Here is a 20,415-nt window from a genome sequence, read left to right as displayed (position 1 = left end):
GTACTGAGAATCAGCCTCTGTGCCGAAAGCTTTGTTATAGCTGTAAACACTGCAGATGACAGAGGACACTCACTGACTCTCGGCTGATAACACTTCATTCTAAACTTAAAACTCTTCTCATCTAACAAATAGAGCCGATATATTCCTCCAAATTCAAAAGAGAACAGAGTAGAAGTGGTCATGTGGTGCAGACCTGATGTTTGGTTCTTGTTGCAGTAATAACATTATTAATAGTAAGATGATGAAAAAGAATACTTGTAATGAAACTGAAAGCACAAGCAGTTCAGTGGCAGAAATGTAATACACATTAAGGAAGTACTAGAAAGAGAATAAAGAAAAGAACAAACCAAGAGTAAAACTAAATTAAACTGAAATTACAAAGCTAAAGTCAAAAGAAAAGTCTTCAGAGATTTAAAAATGAGGGTTTTGGGATTTCAACTTTGTGGAGTCGGGTCTTCAGAGGGAGAAGAGCATCAGCAGAGCTCGGGCACTCTGTCCTTAAAGTAACCAGTGGACAGACCACGCAGTGAACACTGTCATTTTCTTAGTGATTCATGATGCTGTGATTGACCATCTCAAAAGAAGAGAAGGATATTAAGTGACACTAGCAAATCATTAACTATCTTAACGAGCTGTTTCAGTGCCTCTTTCTAAACCTTGACTAAAAGGGTCAGGAATTGTAGAACTGTCAAGTGCTACAAAAACACTTCTGCAATTTTGTTTGTTCTTGCTCAGCAGGTTTCTGAAATACTTCTGTTTGATGCCCAAGTAAAGATAAGATCTTTGTCTTGATTAAACCCACTGTATACTCTAGCACTCTGGTAGCTGAGATCTGAATCCACTCCATTGTGTGGAAATGGCCTTGCAGTTACTTTATTCAAAAGAAAACAGCTCACAGAATGCTTGGAATATTATAGGACCTGAAAAGATTATCTGTGCAAACATACTTCAAAACATTTAAGAATGCAGAATTTAAAGAGACCTCAAAATAGTTTATTATATATTTTAATAAAGACTGCATTCATGTTGCGCCTAGAGTTATTGCAGTGCCGTAAGCATTATAGTCAAAAAAGTTTTTTTTAATCCAAACATTCTTAGTTGTGCGTGCCTTCTTTACAATTCTACACAGTAAGGAAGGTATAGCTCTGCACACTGGTGGCCCACAGGTAATGTCACCAGTGTCTTACAATGTAGTTCTTTTAGCTGATCTATGATAACCTCTTGGGCAAACAATATTTCTACAGAAGTGGACCCGCAAGAGAGGCAGGATCAGATTTCTCTTTCACACTTTGGGAACATGAATTACAGTAATTTGAATCAGGGCCTTAGTAATCAAGTCCAACTTGACCTCCTGCAGATAAATTCTCTTACACAAGCGAGACATAACTTTCATATAAATTCAAAGAGTAAAAATGTTATTTTTTCTTTAACTCTTTTTCCAAAGCAACTTACATTTGTATGCATTTATACCACTGGAACTTTCACTGGAACAACCTGAGAGAAGTACCATCCTCAGGGTACAGTAGTAGTACCCCGTCTGGGACTCAAGCACTGACCACGCTGATGCCTGGATGTGATTCTTCTGCTCCATGCTGCAATGTGTGGATGTGATTGTACATGATGACTCATGGAAACATCAGTGCTGGAATGCTGATCATTAATCTGTTCCTCATAATAAGACAATATCTTGCTACTTTGTTGGAGGGATACTGTGGCAGAGCCAGGAAACTATGTTATCTGTTATGTTATGAATGTTATCTGCTTCTAGGCGTTTTCTCTTTAAACAGCAGACTTGTGAACTATAAACATGATACAACACTTATAATGACATTGATGTATGTTTATTTTATTATTTAGAAATTTAAAACACATCGTAAAGGTTGCAAATGAGATGAGGCTGTTTTGCACACATATCCTGCCTGGTTGCTTGTAGCTAATTAATCTAAGGATCTCACAGCTGTTTCCTGGAAGAAAACCCAGACATCAGCATCAACAGCATGGCTGGGTTGATTGTTCCATGCTACCAGCACCCTTTATGTAAAGAACTGCCTCCTGCTCTCAGTTCTAACTGTACGTCCCTGTAGTTTCCATGTGTGCCCTGAAGAAGTCTGTTGGGCTGACTTTGTCAAAGCTTTGAGGATTATGTAGAGTCGAGTCTTGTTGTAATCTTCTCCTTTCAGCACTTAAAAAGCTCAGATCCTTCAGCCTGTCAATGTGAGACATTCCTTATACACCAGGAATGCGTCTTGTCTGTCATTTCTGGACTGATTCCAGAGTGTAGAATATGCACAGCATGTTTCTAGAAACAAAGAAATGTTTTATGATAAGTTTACTCTTGTTGGCAAATACATTTGCTTCCTCACTTTGCCTAGAAAAATAAAAAGGGTGTCAACATAATCACCCAAGTCTTTTCTATAGGTAAATTTGTCACGTTTTCCAGAGTGTCATACAGTTCTCTCAGTGTTTTGTCTCCCTATTTGTAACCTTTTACACTTTTTTTTGGTGAGCTCGCAGAAAAAAAGACATTTCATTGCCAGCAAGTACTGCTGCACGCCGAATTGTTGTGCATTTGATAAATAAACTTTGATTTGATTTGTGCACATTGACATCATCCATCAGGTGTGTTACCAGTCTTGAATATACCCATAGCATTTTGATTTTCCTTTGCAGTTTTGTTGGTGTTTGCTAACCTGTCATATGGGTGTTATCTGCAAACCAGTTTCCAGTAGTGAAATCATCCTCCAGGATCTGCCGGTTGTTTCTCTGATGGTACACTAGCAATTTAGATCATTAATGTAAATAAGGGAGAGTGGTAGTCCCTATCGATCCAGGTGTGTGTGCGCGTGTGTGCGCGTGCGTCCTGCGATGCACTGTACTCCATATTGCGCCCGTTGCCTGCCGGGATGACTTCCACTCCCTTGTGGCCCTGAATTGGATGAAGCAGTTAGAAACTGGATGGAGGGAGTAGTCCTTAATACAGATTCTTGTGGCACTCCACTAATTACATCACCCTAATTACCCCCTATCTCTGCTGTCTGCTTTCTATCCATTAAACAATTCTTAATCCAAACACATATATTATCTTAAATGCCAACTGCCATCAATGTGAGAATGAATCTTTCATGAGGAAATGTATTAAAAGCTTTATTAAGAGCTCTAACACATTTGTTAAGCAAGATGTACAGTATCATTATTTACTCTAGCCTAGGATGCTACTGCTTTACAGATGAGCCACTAATTGTCTTCTAATTATTGTTACCTTTTTTTATGGGTAACGGGAGTAAGACTTATTTGTTGGTGATTATATGGTTCAATTTGGCCACCCACTTTATGGATGGATGCTACATTCGCAGTTTCTCCTGTCTTGAGCAACTGTTAGAAGACTTTGTTAATGGTCACTGAATAAAATCTCCAGTTGACTGAAGGCCATCAGGCCCTGGAGATGTGTTTATCTTGAACACGTCTCATACCAGGAACACAGCTGTTTCTTATCAGCCCCTTATTCAATACTGAACCTGAGGCTGCGTGTCAGTTGGTTAACACCCTGGTGAAATATTCATTCAGCACATCAGATGTTTCACTTTCATTATCTAAAAACACACTCCTCCAAAACTGTGAGACACGTCACGTGATCCTTTAATGTTCTTTCGCTGTTGCTCTGTTAAAAATACGGATTTCAACCTTCTGAAACCTTTTCCTTCCCCGTCTCTTGTTCTTTCGGCCTGTGTTGACAGTTCGTATCCATTTTCTTAACATGGCTCCATGCTGTTGTCATCAGTTTATAAAGTGCTTTCATTTTAACTATAATTTTCTTAACTGGTTTACAAAGCTACTGGGCCCCAGCTTTCACTGAGTTTTATTTAATTAGAGTTTGGATTAATTTATTATGTTCTGTAGCTTCACCGAGTTAATTTGCAGTACTTTTATCTTATTTCTGTTGTGTGTGCTGTAATAAAGCCCTTTGAGTGTCCCATGAAGAAAAGTGTTATTATTGAGGTTAATTGTATTATTATCTTTTACCTGTTGCCACCCATTGTCCACTGACTCCACCAGTCCTGTCTCGGCCCTGCAGTGTCTGCTCTGGCCATGTCGTACACCATGTTTCACAATCAGCCTGTGGACTGAGCTACTCTGCAGGTTCTCTCACCCCTGCATCTTGACTCGATGACACATGCACAGCAGCACTTTACAGGCACCAGTTCAGAGCTGTCAGGAAACTGGAGCACCTGGAGACAACTCAGATGAATGCAGACTCCACACACAACTGCACAGGAATCGAACCTGGGACCCAAGAACAAGCCTCCATGATACTACACTTCCCCTGCCCAGTCTGACATGCTGTTGAATTCACAGGAGAGGTGCCGAAGGAAAGCAGATCACCTGGATCGGACTCGCCACACAGCTACACAAAAATAAAAACGGAAATAAATCAACGATGTGTGAGAACAGCAGTGGGGAAAAAATAAAAAAAATAATTCCCCAACACAAACCAATCTGAAAAAAAATGATCATGCCATGTGCTAAAACGTAGACATGTGAAACCTTTACCGTTAAAATTGTACTACTTTTTTTACAAAAAAAATAGCCCACATTTGGGCTAGAAAATATTCACAGAAAGCTCATGAATGAGATCAAACACGCCCAAAATCATGCAAGCGGAGGAGGGGTGTAATAATTTGTAGTAAGAGCCTCCTTGTCTCTCGCAATCTCACACGTCACGGCTTTGTGTGCGAGTAAAAGGCACTTTCCCCACAAGAGCTCCAGGAACTGCGAGAGCCGTGGTCTCCGCGAACAGACACTCCGGCAGTGTTACAGCTCGGCGTTCAGTCTGGTCTGCGAGCAGTGCGCCAAGTCTGAGCCCTGGTCCGACGCGCGTCCTGACCGCCGGCTGGGCAGCCTGTGACAGACACAGCGGTCTACGGTAAGTGCAACACTGTTACACTACCATAAAGCGCGATGAGGCTGGACTGCGTCTCTCTTTCCGGCGTAGCCGTGGTCGTCTGTTGAAAGCGCCGTTTCCACGACCGCTTGTAAATGATCCGGTTACCTTCGTGTAGCCTAAACCGGAGCCTGCCCCTCCATGCCGAGCTTTAGCAGAGGTCTGTCGAATAAACGCTGCAGCTCTCTGGAGCCCTGGGGGGTGGTTTCTGTATAACTGGGCACTAACTGTCTCTGCAGTGAGGTGTGTGATGGACCCGGCAGCCATTCTGTCCTCCTGCAGCTGCGACCCCACGTTTCCGACGCGGATCCGCACCAGCGCTGCCGATGCGCACGAAACACCCCCCAGCAGAGCCTCCGCAGAAAGCGCTTCAGACACTGCGTGGGTAGCGTCTCGGAGACGGCGTTTCGGTCTAGTCGGCTGGAGGACTTTATGTCATGTAAAAGCGAAGGCTGGAGTCACGATCGTTGACTTGTAAAAAAAAAACACTTCTCCTCCTCCTGCCCCCCTAACCAAACAGACTCACGCAGACCGGCATAGCGACTCCCAGCGCCGGGAGCTCGCCGCTTCCCCATTCCAGCCCCCTCCGAAATGCTTCGCCCAACAACGATAAAGTAATTAGCAAAAAGAGCTCAAGAAAATAAAACATAAACCAGAATCGCATGAAGAACACGGTTGACTGCATATTGCACATATATAAATCTAGTCGGGCTAAACTCGGATTACGTGCTTCCTTTAGAAAGTATTAAAAGCCTGGAAAACATTCTGATGTCAGTCTAACCGTAAAATCCTAGACCATTCTAACTGTGGAATGCCATATGTCTTAATATTATTAAGTGATCCACTGCATCATGTTTGAACAGATTAAGGGTAGCTAACAAACATCTGATTTTAATCAAGGCAGAGCTGATGAACTCATGACCTGAATGTTTGTCAGGATTTCTCTTTGAAGCTCTTCCTTGACTTTCTGAACCTCTTAGCCTGAAACTCAGAAGATCTGGCCGCTGTTTGCGGTGGTTTGTCGTCTCTCGCTCCCTTACTTGCTTGCTTTTACTAGCGACTCCTGCATGATTTGTGCTTCTCGCCCAGCAGAGCCGTTTTCCACAAGCAGGTGATGGCTCACTCTCGGCAGTGATCATTTTCTTATCGCTCTGTTATATTGCTTAGATCGTGTGTGCGTGTGTGAGGGGTATTCGTCTCTTCCCCGCAGGTGGTTTCAGACTCTGCCTGTCGATTTTCCCAATAAGTTTATTTGTAAGTCAGTTGTCGGCGAGGTCTTGTTCGCGATCCAGGTGTGCGTGTTTCTAGCTGAGCAAACGCAGATGTGAGGTGATCTGGCCTGTGGAGGTCAGACAGTTTTAATACGCCCGCTCTTCACCTGCACAACCCGTCCCGGAGCCGATAGCTGAAGAAATCACAAGCGGATCACCGCTAGCAACGGTAGCCTGATTCTCATTCTTATTTTGCGTTAACCTTCCTTTGTCAGCTTGCTGATGTGCACTGAGCTGCTGGGCTGGAGACCTGCACTGTGGCTGGCTCCTCCTGGAGCTGCTGTATTTATTGCTGACGGTGTTAAAGACTGTAAATAGTTCAGCAGGTTGTTATCAAACCGCGGTTATGCAAGCTGTTAAATCGTTTCCCCAGCAGAGAGGGGAACAGTCCTGACAGAGCATGAGGCTTGTTGTGCTGCGTTGTTACTGCTGAGTAAATCATTTAATCTACTTCCTGTAGTCAGGTTGTGTTTGCTGGAGAGGTGAAATCATTTTCTGTGTGTGAGGAAGCTCTTGCACTTTAAATAACAAGGTTGAACATATTAAGCCTTCACTAGTAATGTAGTCAACGTATCCCGGTTGTTGAAGTATCAGAAAGATCAGCTGGGCAGTAAACTGGTGCCGTGGCAGTATAGCGTGTGTACGACGTGCTCAGACTGTGGGTCGGACTGGTTTCTCCGCCAGCAGCCTGACCGGGTGGGGGTGAGAATGGAGGCAGTGCTGAGGAGGTGATGGAGGGACACGGGGACCGTCTGCCTCGTGATGAGCAGGTGGTTTGTTTTGACTGTGTGGGGTCCTGTCCCGTCTGATCTCGGCTGTGCGCCGGTCCTGCGATCAGAGCTCCGGGCGCAGTTTCCGCAGGGCTGTTCTCAGGCTCTGAAATGCATTTCAAGGGCCCTGCTGTGTACATGGTGCTCCAGGTTGTCATTGCAAATGATGAATAATCGAAATAATGTGGAAGTTTAGTGTTCTTGGTGTTTATTCTTCTGCTTCTAGAAATGTGAACATGGCAATTAGAGGTGTTGTAATCATTCAGGTACAGGACATTCAGTGGCACTTGGTTTGGCCACATAACAATCCGGAATGATGAACAATTCATACTAAAGCTCTTCAAAACTAGTTCTGAAGGCATGAGTACAAAACTCTCTTGATGAATTTGTTAGACTATGTTAATGCTTTTCACAATCGCTGCCCCTAATGTCAATCGGGACAGTGAATTTTTCACATTAAAAGCTGTACATTTGTCTGTCACTGACTGCTTGGTGAGTGAAAACAGGTTACTGGCCCACAGCTTCGTTTCAGTAGTGTTTCATGAAGGATCACAGTTTTGGAGTACTGTATCTGTGAAAGCACTGGTCTCACTGTAGTCTGTTTATATGTTTATGTGCAACAAGAGCATGTTCTTCCTCTTATGCCCTTGGAGAGCACATAGGGCATTTTAGAAGAAGGAAGCATAAATTATAAAAGGCCCATTATCAGCCGAGCACATGTGAATGTAGGTTTGTCTGTTCGTACGGCGGTGACGGCACGGCAGGCACATGGAGTTCGTGCTCACTGGGAGATCTGCTGCCGGGAGCGCTGGCAGGAGGAATTGATGCAGGCTGTTTCCAGGAACCGTTTCATCCTCCTGCTGGCTCTGGCTCTGGCACAGGGATGAGTGACTGGTCCTGGCGCCCGGAGCACTGGCTCGCCCTCTGCCACTGCGGCGTTCTGCCCGGAGCACGTGGTGGGCAGAAACTGGGCACCCCTTGTCCATCCCTCGGCGTGTTGTAGAATTAGGGGCCTCTGGAGATTCTTGGAAGCCTATTCCTTTTGATCTTCAGCAGAACCCTTTTCTGTTTCCTGTATCATTCGTGATTAATGGCCCAGTTTCTTTACCAGACAGAATTTTCTGAAATATCTGGATAGAATTCCGTTGTCTTCTTAAAATCCTTAAACTGCTAATTCATTGCACAGATGGGAGTTTTCGTCCCCGTAGATCCCAGCAGCTCCACTGCACAGCAGATCAGGGGGAGGAGAGAGAAACCGCTTCACCAGTTAAATTAATAATCATGAATGTGTGGATGTCAATTGTATCACAGGTTGCTCCATAAGCATTGGGTTTAATATCTGGGATTTGGCTAGAGTTTGTCTTGACAGAAATGTTAACCGGTCCCTTTTGATCTTGATCAGAGAAACACGAACCACAAGTAGAAACTCTGGATGTGCGTTTGAAACGGAGAACAGGCGCAGTTCCTTATCCAGAGGTGTTCGGGAGCGTGGAACAAGCTGCCCAGCCACGTGGTAGAAGCTGATGCTTTTGGCATCACAGTAAAGATGTAAAAAATCACAGACTAGGAATGACTGCAGTTTTCCTGAAGGCGTAACATCAATTTGCAATAGTAATTGCAAAGAAGTAGATAAGTATAAATATATTGTATGTTGAATGTAGAAGAGCAGAGCTGATGGTGTCCCATCTGTACCTATGAAAGATTGAGACAGAGGTTGTACATTCTGTGGACTTTTTGCAACTTTATTCAGCCTGAAAATGAATGTTTTTATCCAGTACATCCCTTCTATAAGGTAGGAGCAGATGTGTTTCGAGCAGGTTGCACTGTTCCCACACACGTTGGGCTTGTGGAATAATGTCTTCCAGGCCTATGGCCTTCCTGTGAGGGATGAATGACGCTCTTCTCACACAGCCTCCGAGATTCATTTTCCTGATGGACTGTTCGTAAAGTGTTGTGGACTTTTTAACTGTCCAAAAGAGGAATTTTACAGAGCTCTATATTATAGGGCAATTACTCATTGAATACATGACCTCTTTTTCTTTTACAGATCTAGTTTCTGGATGATGGATGTGTTTGATAGTCATGTTAAAAAGGTAAGTGCTCGTTGTTGGCTGGTTTGTCTGTTTGTGTTGACGATTCAGTTTCAGTGTTCAGCTGAAAACAAGGCTGAACAAAAACCACCGAAATTTGTGAAAACTGCTTCAGGATGTTAAGTCAAAAGGAATTTCACAGAGTATCAAAAGATGAATGCTTGAGGCTCAGGTGTCTGGAAGTTCCCTTTGTCATCTCTGTGCAGCAGAAGGAAGTTGCTTGAAGTGGAGCTCTTGAGTTGATTGGTTGAGGATGTTTTGCTTTAGGAAAATGAATATGCTTCAGTGTGATTTCGTACTCGGGATGTCTGTTGTATTGAAATGATATCGCCCTTGCCACTGCTGCCAGCTGAGCAGAGTTGTCCTGTCATTCTGCTGTCTTCTCATGCCCTTGACCTACTCGTCTTTTTGTGAGTGTCTGCGTTGGTGTGGGTGTGTGTCCTGCTTGGCGGTTGCGAGTTACGAAGCCCAGTCCCCTTTCTGTAGTGGAAAGACTGGTGACTCTGGTGACGTCACAGCCTGGGTGGCCAGAAGAGCTGAAACACATCCAGCCTGTTGAGGGAATTCTCTTATTGCCTCAGTCGCAAAGAGTTGCACTAGATGGGAACTTCCAGAACTGAGTCAGGCCGAGCAGTTAAGAGCAAGTAGGAAAACGCTGATCGGAGATGTCGTCATCTGGTAGGCACCGAGGCTAAACGCCAGATCACGTGAACAGTATTTAACAACAATTGCAGCTTTAGCCTCTTTCCTAAAAAAAGAAGTTTGCTCATTGGGTCAAACTGATGCAGTGTTACATCACCATGGACATTATTGTGCAGATCATTTCAGGTCAGCAAAGAAGCATTTTGCTTGCATTAGTTCAGGTGGGTAGCTGCATCAGGAACAAGTAATAGGTTTATTCCCTGCTGAAAAAAGAAGGAAAACAGAAACAACATTTCGACTGTGGAGCCTTCTTCAGGTGTGAGCTGGTACGTTGCATTTTCTTTCTTCTCTTTTCAGCAGGGAATCAGCCTGTTACTTGTTCCTTGTGCTTGCATGAGTAAATGAAACATGAGCCTTGAGTGATGGGAGGAGACTTGCCGTTCCTTGAGTGATTATTTTCCGTTGCCGGTCACGAGCAGTCTCCATGCTGATGGAAATTCTTCCCGTCCGTGCTGCTGGCTCTGCAGGAATGAGTCACTTGTTGTTTTCCATATGCCCATGGGAAAACTGAGAGCAGCCGCATCTGGACCTCCCTCTGACCAGCTCTCGTTCCCGTGTTCCTGCAGGAATTCGTCAGCATTTGGGTGCGAGACCCCAGAATCCAGAAGGAAGACTTCTGGCACTCCTATATGGACTATGAGATCGGCTTACATGTGAGTGTAGGCTGTCCTGTGGAATTAGGTTAATCGGGCTTTGGGGAAGAAAGAGGGTGCAGAATTCCAGCACAAACTCTTCACCTTCTTTCTGTGAGGAGGGAAATGCAGCCTTTACTGTGTTCAGAAGTAAACCCCCTCAAGTGTATGGCTGAAGGGGTAGTCTCTGGCAATCGGCTTATTCTGGTTAATGTCAGTTCTGTGAGGAGCCACACGTGCCTCCTGTCCCTCGCAGGCCTCCAGGCGCTGGAGTGCCTGTGTTTCTGTGTTCACAAGCCTGGCCTCAGCCATGTGGGCAGCCTGTGGCCTCCTGCTCCATTGTGCTTTATTGCCCATTTTCACGGAAGCCTTCTGTGCTAATTACCCCACAGACGAACAGCATGTGTTTCCAAAGGAAGACCTCCTGTGTGAGAAGGCGGCACAGAGAGTTTGTGTGGCTCAGGCAGCGACTTCAAGACAATGCGTCACTAATGTAGGTATCCGAGTGCACAGGATATTAACAGCTTACATGCTGGATATCTACACTGATCTGCTTACCGTGCAGTGTGATTTCTGTGTATTGCACAGCCATGCCCCACTGCAAGAGTGTTTTAGTGCAAACTGACATCGGCAAGGAAATACTGGGATGTTTGCTGATTTGTTTTATCTGTGTTGTTGGGATGATCCAGTATGTGATTTTGGAACATTATGACAAAAGAAAGGATCCTCTGTTTTTTTTTGGACTCCTTAATTTCATATACTGTACTACCTCATCTGACACTGTCCCAGCCAGTTTACTGAGATTTTTTTAAATTACTGTGATGTGCATTTTTCAGAGTGTATAAGCTTGCATAACAGTTTATATTATACAACAGCTGTTTATTTTGCGTGTTTTGAAGTTACTGAGCAATGTATTTTTCTAGTTTGAACGCTAGCTTGAATGGGAAGGGTGCATCACGTTTAAAATGTAGCTCATAGCCGCGCTTGAAGAGATTAACTATTAAAAACACTTCTGGGTGGTGAAGTGAATTCAGTCTCCACATAAATCCCTCTCCACCCAGCATACCAGGGAGCAAGCCTAAACTCTAAAACAGTTGAGCTCATATGCCTGCTAGCTGTGTTGAGCCATGTGTTTCTGTGCTCCTGACCATGTGAATTTCTCTCCTGTTAGAAAGTTACCTGAACTCCCACCCAGAAACCTGTTCTTCAGCATGACTAACAAGCAGCATGTCGCAGAAAGGATGAAAGGCCTGCAGCAGTTCCTGGAAGAGTGAGTATTTATGTGTAATTGTGCTTTTACTTCGCTTACTAGTGTGGGTCCAGCGTTGACAGTGGCCTAATCTGAGTTGCTGGTTCACTGTGACATTTGCGCCACCTTGTGGCTATTTCTGGGAATAGTCCATTTTTAAGCGCCCTGACTGTATTGTCTTTGAAGGATTGGTAGATGCAAACGTCTAGACTGGCCTTTCCAATTTTTTAGATAACATTGACTTGTTGGGTTGTACGTTATCCAGTAAAAAGCCTAAAGCTCAGAATCTTTTGCATTTTTTTCACAAGTCACTTCTTAGCCACTGATAAAGAGCTTGTACACACCCTGCATGCTGCCCCAGTAGGGCCTGTATTAGTGATTTACTAGCACTCGACTAGCTGTGCTTCACTGGTGAACTAGAGTGGGGATACGAGGCCTGATGGGGGACCAGCTCACTGCATGTATTCGGTGTTGAATATGGATGTTTTGCCTCGTGCTTGAGAGTGTGTGTTACCTGCTGTGCCTCTCAGGCCACAGGGCAGTGTAGGAAGAGAGCCGGGAGCAAGAGGCTCAAAGGTTGAATAAACTCTTCAAGCTCGTCAGATATTTTGTGAGCTGTTTGCACTCGCATTCTAAACCTTTCTCTTGTTTTTGTGTTAAATGTATGATGTATAAAATGACAGACTGTTGAGCGGCACATTGTAGTCAGAGGAATGCACTCTGTGATGCAGTGTGTGTGTGTGTGGGAGTACTGCTTTCTGCTTCTAGCTCAGAACTTTTGTGGTTACAAAATGATGATATAATTTAAGCATTCTGCTTTTGTATTGGCAGGAGTTGAGCATGTTGATCTAGAGAGGAATAAAAGCATTTCAAATCTACAGACTGCTATTTATATACACGTACACAATAAATATAGGAGGTTTCTTCTGTACATTCAGCAGGATAATGTATCTGACACCAGTGTTTCAATGGTGGTGCTGATTCTCGGGGATCCCAGGAGCACTAAAATGTGATCTTGTACAGAGGAAATCTCTGCAGCCATACAGTTTGTTTATATATATATACACACGTTTTATTTCCTCTCTTGGCTTTTCCCTCATGTTGGAGGAAGTGAAGTTTATTAAAGTGCTTCAATGGTCTGGATTTTGCAAGAATTGCTTTGGACGTGAAATCAAGTTGAAATAAATTAATGTCTCCCATCGTTTGCATTAGCGGTTGTTGTATGCGTGAGGGACTGCCTGAAACCATCCTGAATATCCTCGCAGATGAAATTACTCTGTGAAGAAAGTAAATCTAATTTCAGAAAACAATAATAAACCGACGGTGCGCGCGAGGCTGTGTAACTGGTTGCCATTGACTGGGCTGGTGGGAGATGGCAGGACAGGGATGCAATAGGATTCCACTGGGGGAATCGAGGCTGATAATTCTCTCAGAGGTGCCGTTCTGACTCTTACCGCAGATGGGATTTGAAAGTTTAGTTACCTTTATAGTCAACAAATTAAAGCAAATTCATGTTTCCTAACTGTAAATGTAGCGAGGAATGATGGTTATTTTGTGTAGTGACGGGGGGGTTTCGGAAGCATTCTTCACTGGAAGTCATTGAGACAGATATGACTTAGTGTTACATAGTGTTCGTTTTCAATTTATTTAAATCCGTTTAACAAATGTTATTGAGCAATCTGTTGGCAAATACGAATAAGTAAACGTGCACGGCGGGAACCCACTTCACCCACCTCACCTGGGTGACCCCGCGGGTCAGGTGGACGTGTTGGAAAATGCTTCACCAACTGAATTAAAAAGGAACCTCTTGCTTGGGTCCAGACATGAGGAGCAGCAGTTTTATCCCAAGTGACCAAATACAAAGGACTTTGACTTAATAATGTCTCAACTAAAGGACTGCAGCTCCAGCAGAGTTGCCCAGGACTTCACACTGGTTTAGAAAGTCTGGTACAGAAGGAAAGCGACTCTTAGCATCTTACAGTTTCGTAGACCTTGTAGGTCCACTAACACCCCTCACAGCAGCAGGATTCTCTTGAGGTCTCCACCCCAGTCCTGAAGGACCAGCCTTGCTGGGCTTCTGAGATCTGGCCTGATCAGGCTACAGGGTGGTAACAGTGTCATCATGAGCACTGCACTGAATTTCATTTAACTCACACACATGTGGTCTTCCAACAGCTTTACTGTAGGTCATCTGTGAAACCTGAAGGCATATTTGTTTTTTAAACAAGGGCCATGATAATTGCATCCTGTTTTATCAATCCAAGGCATATTGATTTTTAGTAATTCAAATGTGCTGCACCTTTATAAAAACACAACGGAAATATACGAATATTTTCATATGAAGATTTTGATGAGCACTTCAAGCTTGCATGCCTTTTTCAAATAATTAGTATCTCCCTCCATGACATTTAAATTGTGATTCAATGCGGTATTCATTTTGGGATTCAAAAATAACAACCAAATGTACAGATTTAAATTGAATTATACACGGGTCCAAGTTATGTGTGACCAGTTATGACAAATCTGTGAATATGTAAAACTGCATCCCTTCGAAAATTAAAGTTGGTCAAATGCAAAAAGGAGTTGTAAGTTTGAAAAGAGCAATAAAAAAATTGATTGACATTTCTGAGCAGATTTTAAATATGTCTTTCAATAACGCCCTTTTAACATTTAAATTAAAAACTCTCTTTTAATGCATCTTGCTATATTATTTAGTAAAATAAATGTTGGTTAAAATTGTTAAATTAAACAGTCCTCCTTTTTTCGGCCGAGCAACAGTGACTGAAATGTTTCGTCACACCTGTAACATCTAGCACAAAACGAAAAAGACTCTGCGGGCTCCTGCACAAGGCTTTGACATCCCAGAAATCAATGTGGAGATCGCTGCAGGACATTCCGGCAGTTTCACATCTTCAAGATGGAGAGGATGTTAAACAGGAATAAGATAGATGTTGGTGTTGGATTCTGAAGGGATTCCAGGCTTCTAAGAAGAGCACGTCATCCCTGTGGGGTTCCACACCTGCTGTATCAAAACAAAGACACATCTTACAAACTCCTCACACACTTCTTTGAAAGACTCCAAATTATTTTAGTTCTACAAAAATGTTATTGTTCTGGGGAGGGGGGAGAAGCAAAGGCAATATTAATTAGACTTCTAATATATTATAAAAACATTGTTTTTTTCTCTGTACCTTTTTAACAAAATCATTTTTAAGCTTTTGTATTAAAATATTAAGGATACCCTCCCGTACCACTTAAAAGCCTACGGATTAGTCGTAGTTTAAATAATATTTCTGCAGTGTCTGTGAATAATTGGGTTTGAGTCCTTATTGAAAGGTGTGTTCATGGTGTGTTTCTTCTTGTTAGAGTCTTGCAGAATGCAGTGCTGTTGTCAGACAGCAGGCTACACCTCTTCCTTCAGTCCCAGCTGAGCACTGAGAAGATTGAGGCTTGTGCCTCTGGGCAAAGCACATACACTGTGGCAGAAGCTATTCAGAAGTACAGCTGCTTAAACAGGAGATTCCCCTTGGAAGAGGAGGAGTACAAGGACAAATGCAAACCCTACTCTGATTCTGACTGCGAGAGGTATTTTGTGTTCTGCATTATCTGGCCTGTATTATTTTCTGTTGATTTAATATTAAGATAATGAAAAAATTAATTGACTGAAATTTTATTGAGCTGAGACAGCTCATCATAGAAGCCTACACCTCTGCACTGAATTAATGAATGTGGGGGAAATTCAATTATCTGCATTCCGATTATGTGAATTTCATTTAGTCAGACTTGAATTATTTCCTTTTAAATTATCTAGCTAAAAAATATCAGGCTGCACTCTGAACGGCTAATTAAAAGTCCAAATTTCCTGTCCCTCTGTGTGACTGGAGATAATTAAAGTTCTCCTCCGTTACTCAGGCTTCCAGCGTGCTGTGGCAAACCAATCCCCCCTCCTTTTTATTTTCTGGCCTGCAGCTCCTCCTCGGGCCTGGGACACTGCAGCGACGACAGCGCGCCCCGAGAGTGCAGGAAGCCCGGGCAGGCGGAGCTGTTCAGCTCCCTCTCGGAGTCCCCGTCCGAAGCGCAGAAGGTGCTGCCGTAGCGCCCGGCCCGCCCGGCCCAGTCCGTCTCACTCACTGCTCCTGATGCTGCGGGACAGGCAGGACAAGTGGTGATGCGGCGCTTCTTCTTCAAGAATAACAAGGACGCTAGTGGATGAAAAAGATAGGTTCCGGAGACCTCTGCCCCAGCTCGTGTGTATACGCATTCACGCGTGTAGCTGGTGCGGATCGGGTACCCGCGAGAGTTCGGCTCGGCCGCTCTGTGGAGGGATTCTGTCTTGTTCAGAACAGTGCAGTCGGAGACCGCCGGTGATTTTTTTTTATATGTATAGATCGTTTTTCATTACAGTGCATTAATTTATCGAAGCTTTTTTTTTTCCTTTCCGGAAAATAACGTGGCCTTAATGGAGAGATGCGTGGCGTGTTGCACAGCGAGGCTTGTACAATTTCATCGACTTTCCTGTGCCAGAATGTAACGTTACACACTGATGGTGCGAGGGGAGAAATTTCAAACTGAAACATTTAAAACGACAGGCTTTAACATGTTCTCACCCCCACACACACACACAAATAAAACGTTAGTCATTTTTCCTTCAAAAGAAAGAAGATTCTACCAGTAAAGGAGCCAGACTTCAACTTGTGTGCGTGTGGAAGCTTGGGGCGTTTTTATTTAATATTATTAGTAGCTCCAGAGAAAAGCCTTTCGGAATTATTTGACCCTATAATAGCGACACGTCTTCAGTTTGTTAAAAGTGCTCATGCGTGTCTGTGTGTAAGGTTACAGACTCGTCTGCGAGATCCGCTGCGCTTCGGCCTGGGCGCGGCGGGCCGCTGGACTCGGAGAGGAAGGGCACGATCGCCCACTGCCACGGCGATTCTGTTCCCTCGACACACCGTTCAAAACTTCGAAGAGGCGTTATGGCCCGGGTGCTGCTAGTTATACACGAATGTGATGTGTCCCCGAAGTGTTAGTCCGCTTACAGAGAGGCGTTATCATCGCACGTCCAGGTACTGTTCGGCGTTGACCGCGCTTTTTTTCTCCACACCTAAGACGCCGGCGATTGACCAGACTATTGCGGAGTAAACGACGCAGAGAGGCGGTCGCTACTGAAGGAAATGTAGTTTTTCGACACGGTGGTGTCAAGTCTGCCCGCTTGTCGGCGTGTGTACTGTATAATACACGGTACTCTGAGCTAGAGCTAATAGTTACTACTGTATTCCAGGATTAGTCATGACGGCGTTAAGAAAAGTGCAATATCTACACAGGACTAAATCCGTTTTTATCACAACTGCGAGCGCGCTCAATGACGTAATTTATTCGCTCCTGTTTTTATTTTTAAAACACTGAAATGTGAAGCAAAAGTAAATCAGTCTGCTAATGTATTGTAAGTAGCTGAATACTGAAACGACGTTTAAGTTTTTTTTTGAAGAGTTGTTTGAAGTTTGTTTTATGATGCCTGAATAGCTGTCCTCTCCCGCACCAGAACAGCGAGTGAGCTCTTTCGATCTTTTATAAATTGATTCACTTGCGTTGATAATCACGTTTGACTATTTTCAATAAAGTTTTAGAAAATATATTAGTGTTTGTTTCTCCTCTGTCTCAACATGGCGACACAATTAACCTCCCCGCAAATATCTGTTATTGTTAGAAGTTTAAGAGTTCGCAAATGTTAAGGCAATATGCAGCCGTAGCCAACGTCTCCGACGCGTCTGTGGACTGCTGTGCCCGGCAGGGTTATTTTATAGCCGTGGACGCGGAGCAGGAGACGCACGCTGGACTGCGGCTCTCGCTTGAAAACTTCACTATCCCACGGCCCCAAGCCGGCGCTCGAGAACCACAGGGACCCCACGATGTTATTCCAGTCCAGTAAGTCTGACGTGGCGACACGTCTCTCGCCGGAACGCGCGTTGCTGTGTTGCTGCCAGACGAGCAGATCGCGGGTTCGCGGCGGCTGTTCAGCCCCCAGTCCCCTGCCAGCGCAGGAATCGGACCCGTTGCGCGGTAAGGATGATTGCTTTGAAAACCGCAAACACCTTTGCATGCTCAAGCGCCACCTGCTTAGGCGCATCGGCCCGGGGCCTTTCATGACAAGATGCCCGCCTCTGCTCTGCGAGTGAGATCGGAGCTTAAACCGCTGCCGGGGAAGCTGGAGTCGGTGTCCCGGTACCCTGTGCCTGTGCTCTCCGTGCGCACTGGGCTGGCCAGCCGCCAGGGCTTGGGGTTCTACTCACTCCGCCTCCCTCCCGGCTGCTGGGGTCCACGTCCTCCGTGTCCGTGTCCGAGGCGCGAGCTCGCGTGCGGGGTTTATTGTTGTTTGGCAGCAGCGCGGTCTCTCTCTCGTGCCGCGGCGATGCTCCTGCTTGCCAGGTACCAGCTGTATCCCATAGCAACGCCGTAACCCCTAGCAACCAGAGGCAGGCATCCAGGAAGAGTCTTGACTCGCCCGCACCTCCCCCCCTCCGCGCCGCCAACCCAGCCGCAGGGGAGCCCGGGAAAGCGCAGGGGGCCTGGGTGGGTTTGAGGCGAGTGCCCCGGCCTGGGCGCCACCGTGTGAGTGACATCGGACATCGGAAAGCACGGCTCTGCCGTGTTGGGGGCAGAGATAGTGGACACGCATGGTCACGCCTGGCCGCAGTTTGTGTTTAACAAATGCAAGTTTTCTCGGACTTCTGCAGCGACTCGCACATGCGGCCTCGACCTTTGCAAACAGCGGGAACAGCAGGTGCGAGCGTGGGTGAGGCGGGAGCACCGCCGGGCCTTGTGTGCGTGTGCCCCGCAGAGCTAGGCGTGCTGGGGCCGGTTAGTGCTCGCCAGAGCCCGGCTCTGAGCAGCACGTCCTGCGTGGATGTACATCACAGACCCAAGAGTGACACAACATTACCCGTCTAAGTCTCTGGGATGGATTTTTCTTGCTACAAAATAAAAGAAGATCGCTCGATACAGTAGAAAAGTAAATTAGAATACTGGGTTTTAGATACTATATTTACTCTCCATGGTAACGATGTTATCATGTGTTATGCTAATAATTTTTAAGTGGGAAGCTAAACTGAAGCACATTGATTTAAAATGGTTTGCTTTGTCGTGCAATAACACGTGCACGGTTAACTTATATAATTATGAAACTATTGCAAATTTTAAGGCATTTTTAGAAAATGCTTAAAAAAATCAAAAAGATTTTAACCTAATTTTTCACCATTTCGAATGTATTTAATAATTATCAATAATATCCACCGATTTATTATAATATCTATTTAATATCCTACCATTTTAATCCTCAAGTTGGAAATCATATAATCCGTTAGCAATCTGTTAAAATACATTTCAGATATTTTATTTACAAATAAAATAGAATTTCAAAATACAGTTTACATTTAGATTTTCATATAAATAAATGATTGGGTTAATTTAATAGTATTTTCATTTCTTATTCAACAATAAAGTTCGTTTCTATTTGGAAAAGTGCTCAAGTGCCTTTACGGAAATATACAAAATAATGGTAAAAAAATAAAACGAGCTGCAAGAAAAAGATCACTCGTAAGTGTCAAAGGAATTTATTACATTATTCAAACACATTACCACGCATGCAGTTCAAAATTATTCAAATGGGAATACAGTTAAGCAATCTTTACTTTGCATGTTGTAAATAAAGAATATTTCCAACATTGATTTTACAGCTTTGACAAACCTAAACCCATCACAGAATCTGCTGGTCATAGCAAATGAGCACAACTGCAGTGATTGCATATCTCCAATAATTGCTGTAGTCTTCAAGGCTGCACAGAGCCTACCTTTAAGACAAGCTTTCTATAAAACAACAAACGTCAACCGGGCTTCTTGTAATGTAAGATACAATCCAAGCTGAACAGCGCAAAATAATTGAGAAGGATTTATATAATTAATTGACCAGTCTTAAGTAGTTATCTTGATGTAAGGAATTTGGAACTCATTAATTTGGGCCCTGACAGATCTCATATTAGGACTGGCAAATATGGATTGGGACTCTTATTCATTGTAACAGCTTGAATTTACATGACAGGAAGAGTTAGTGAAAAAGACCTATTGCAGAAGTCAGACTGCCTTTTTTGTAATCAGCAGCCCTGCTTTGTAATAAGGGGTAATGAAAAAAGGGAAAGAAGAGCATGTCAGTGTTCAAGTGAGGCAGCGTTTCCCGAATCGCTACACAGCTGTGAGCGGACTGGAGAGGTTTTCACTTCCCTCTGCTGGAAACGCAGGATCAAACTGCCAGCCCAGCTCTGCATTTTAATTCAGTCACTTTGGACGTATTTCAGAGCTGCCGAAATCGGACGCGGGGTGCTTTAAAAAAATCCCACATGGAAAGGAGCTGCTGTCTCTGGAGTGAACACTGGTTGTGTGCTGATTTACAAGCAGCCCTGCACAGCACTAAAAAAATCATCACACCAGCTAATGATACTCAGTGACGATTCCCTGTATTAAAATGCAACATTTATTCGAAAGTCCTCCTATTTAGTGCAGGTGCTAAAACTCTACCCATCTAAATCACCAGGTTACGGTTAGGGTCATTTAACTTATTCAATAAATATTTCGTATTGATATTAAATGTGTACAAAAGTGCATCACTTCAGTTCTGACCTGGGGAGCAGCTGGAATGGGAAATACAATGCAAATGGCGCTGCTGTGATTGCAGTGTGTAAACGTGTTGGCAGTGTGATGTGCCCAAGCTGGGG

At 44.2% G+C, this 20,415-nt stretch overlaps 1 protein-coding gene and 2 long non-coding RNA genes across 3 annotated transcripts; 1 reads left to right on the top strand and 2 right to left on the bottom strand.

Moving 5' to 3' along the window:
* Positions 1–1,825: 1,825 nt before the first annotated feature.
* On the bottom strand, positions 1,826–4,678 carry LOC107078704 (uncharacterized). The gene is made up of 2 exons (XR_001479671.2): positions 4,021–4,678; positions 1,826–2,299 (listed from the first exon to the last, which is right to left on the bottom strand). It is a non-coding gene; the product is annotated as an uncharacterized lncRNA (long non-coding RNA).
* A 73-nt stretch (positions 4,679–4,751) lies between these two features.
* LOC102682185 (sorting nexin-10) lies at positions 4,752–17,283 on the top strand. Its single transcript, XM_015358108.2, has 7 exons — positions 4,752–4,921; positions 9,028–9,073; positions 10,339–10,425; positions 10,797–10,897; positions 11,576–11,674; positions 15,020–15,238; positions 15,623–17,283. Exons 2-7 carry the CDS (start codon positions 9,041–9,043, stop codon positions 15,747–15,749), a joined length of 666 nt encoding a protein of 221 aa, XP_015213594.1. The 5' UTR covers positions 4,752–4,921; positions 9,028–9,040; the 3' UTR covers positions 15,750–17,283.
* LOC138241355 (uncharacterized) lies at positions 15,104–18,502 on the bottom strand. Its single transcript, XR_011190565.1, has 2 exons — positions 17,941–18,502; positions 15,104–15,855 (listed from the first exon to the last, which is right to left on the bottom strand). It is a non-coding gene; the product is annotated as an uncharacterized lncRNA (long non-coding RNA).
* Between the last annotated feature and the right edge of the window lie 1,913 nt (positions 18,503–20,415).

Source organism: Lepisosteus oculatus, chromosome 10, assembly GCF_040954835.1.
Source record: "Lepisosteus oculatus isolate fLepOcu1 chromosome 10, fLepOcu1.hap2, whole genome shotgun sequence".
Classification (NCBI taxonomy): Eukaryota; Metazoa; Chordata; class Actinopteri; order Semionotiformes; family Lepisosteidae; genus Lepisosteus; species Lepisosteus oculatus.
Note: the sequence above shows the minus strand (reverse complement) of the source record. Positions and strands in the feature narration are given on the sequence as shown.

Bases quoted from the DNA above. Each gene is read 5' to 3' on its own strand.
- LOC102682185 (XM_015358108.2), top strand. From the start codon at position 9,041: ATGATGGATGTGTTTGATAGTCATGTTAAAAAG. The intron at 10,898-11,575 runs GTAGGTATCCGA...CTCTCCTGTTAG, and splicing joins CAAGACAATGCGTCACTAAT to AAAGTTACCTGAACTCCCAC. The intron at 11,675-15,019 runs GTGAGTATTTAT...TCTTCTTGTTAG, and splicing joins CTGCAGCAGTTCCTGGAAGA to AGTCTTGCAGAATGCAGTGC.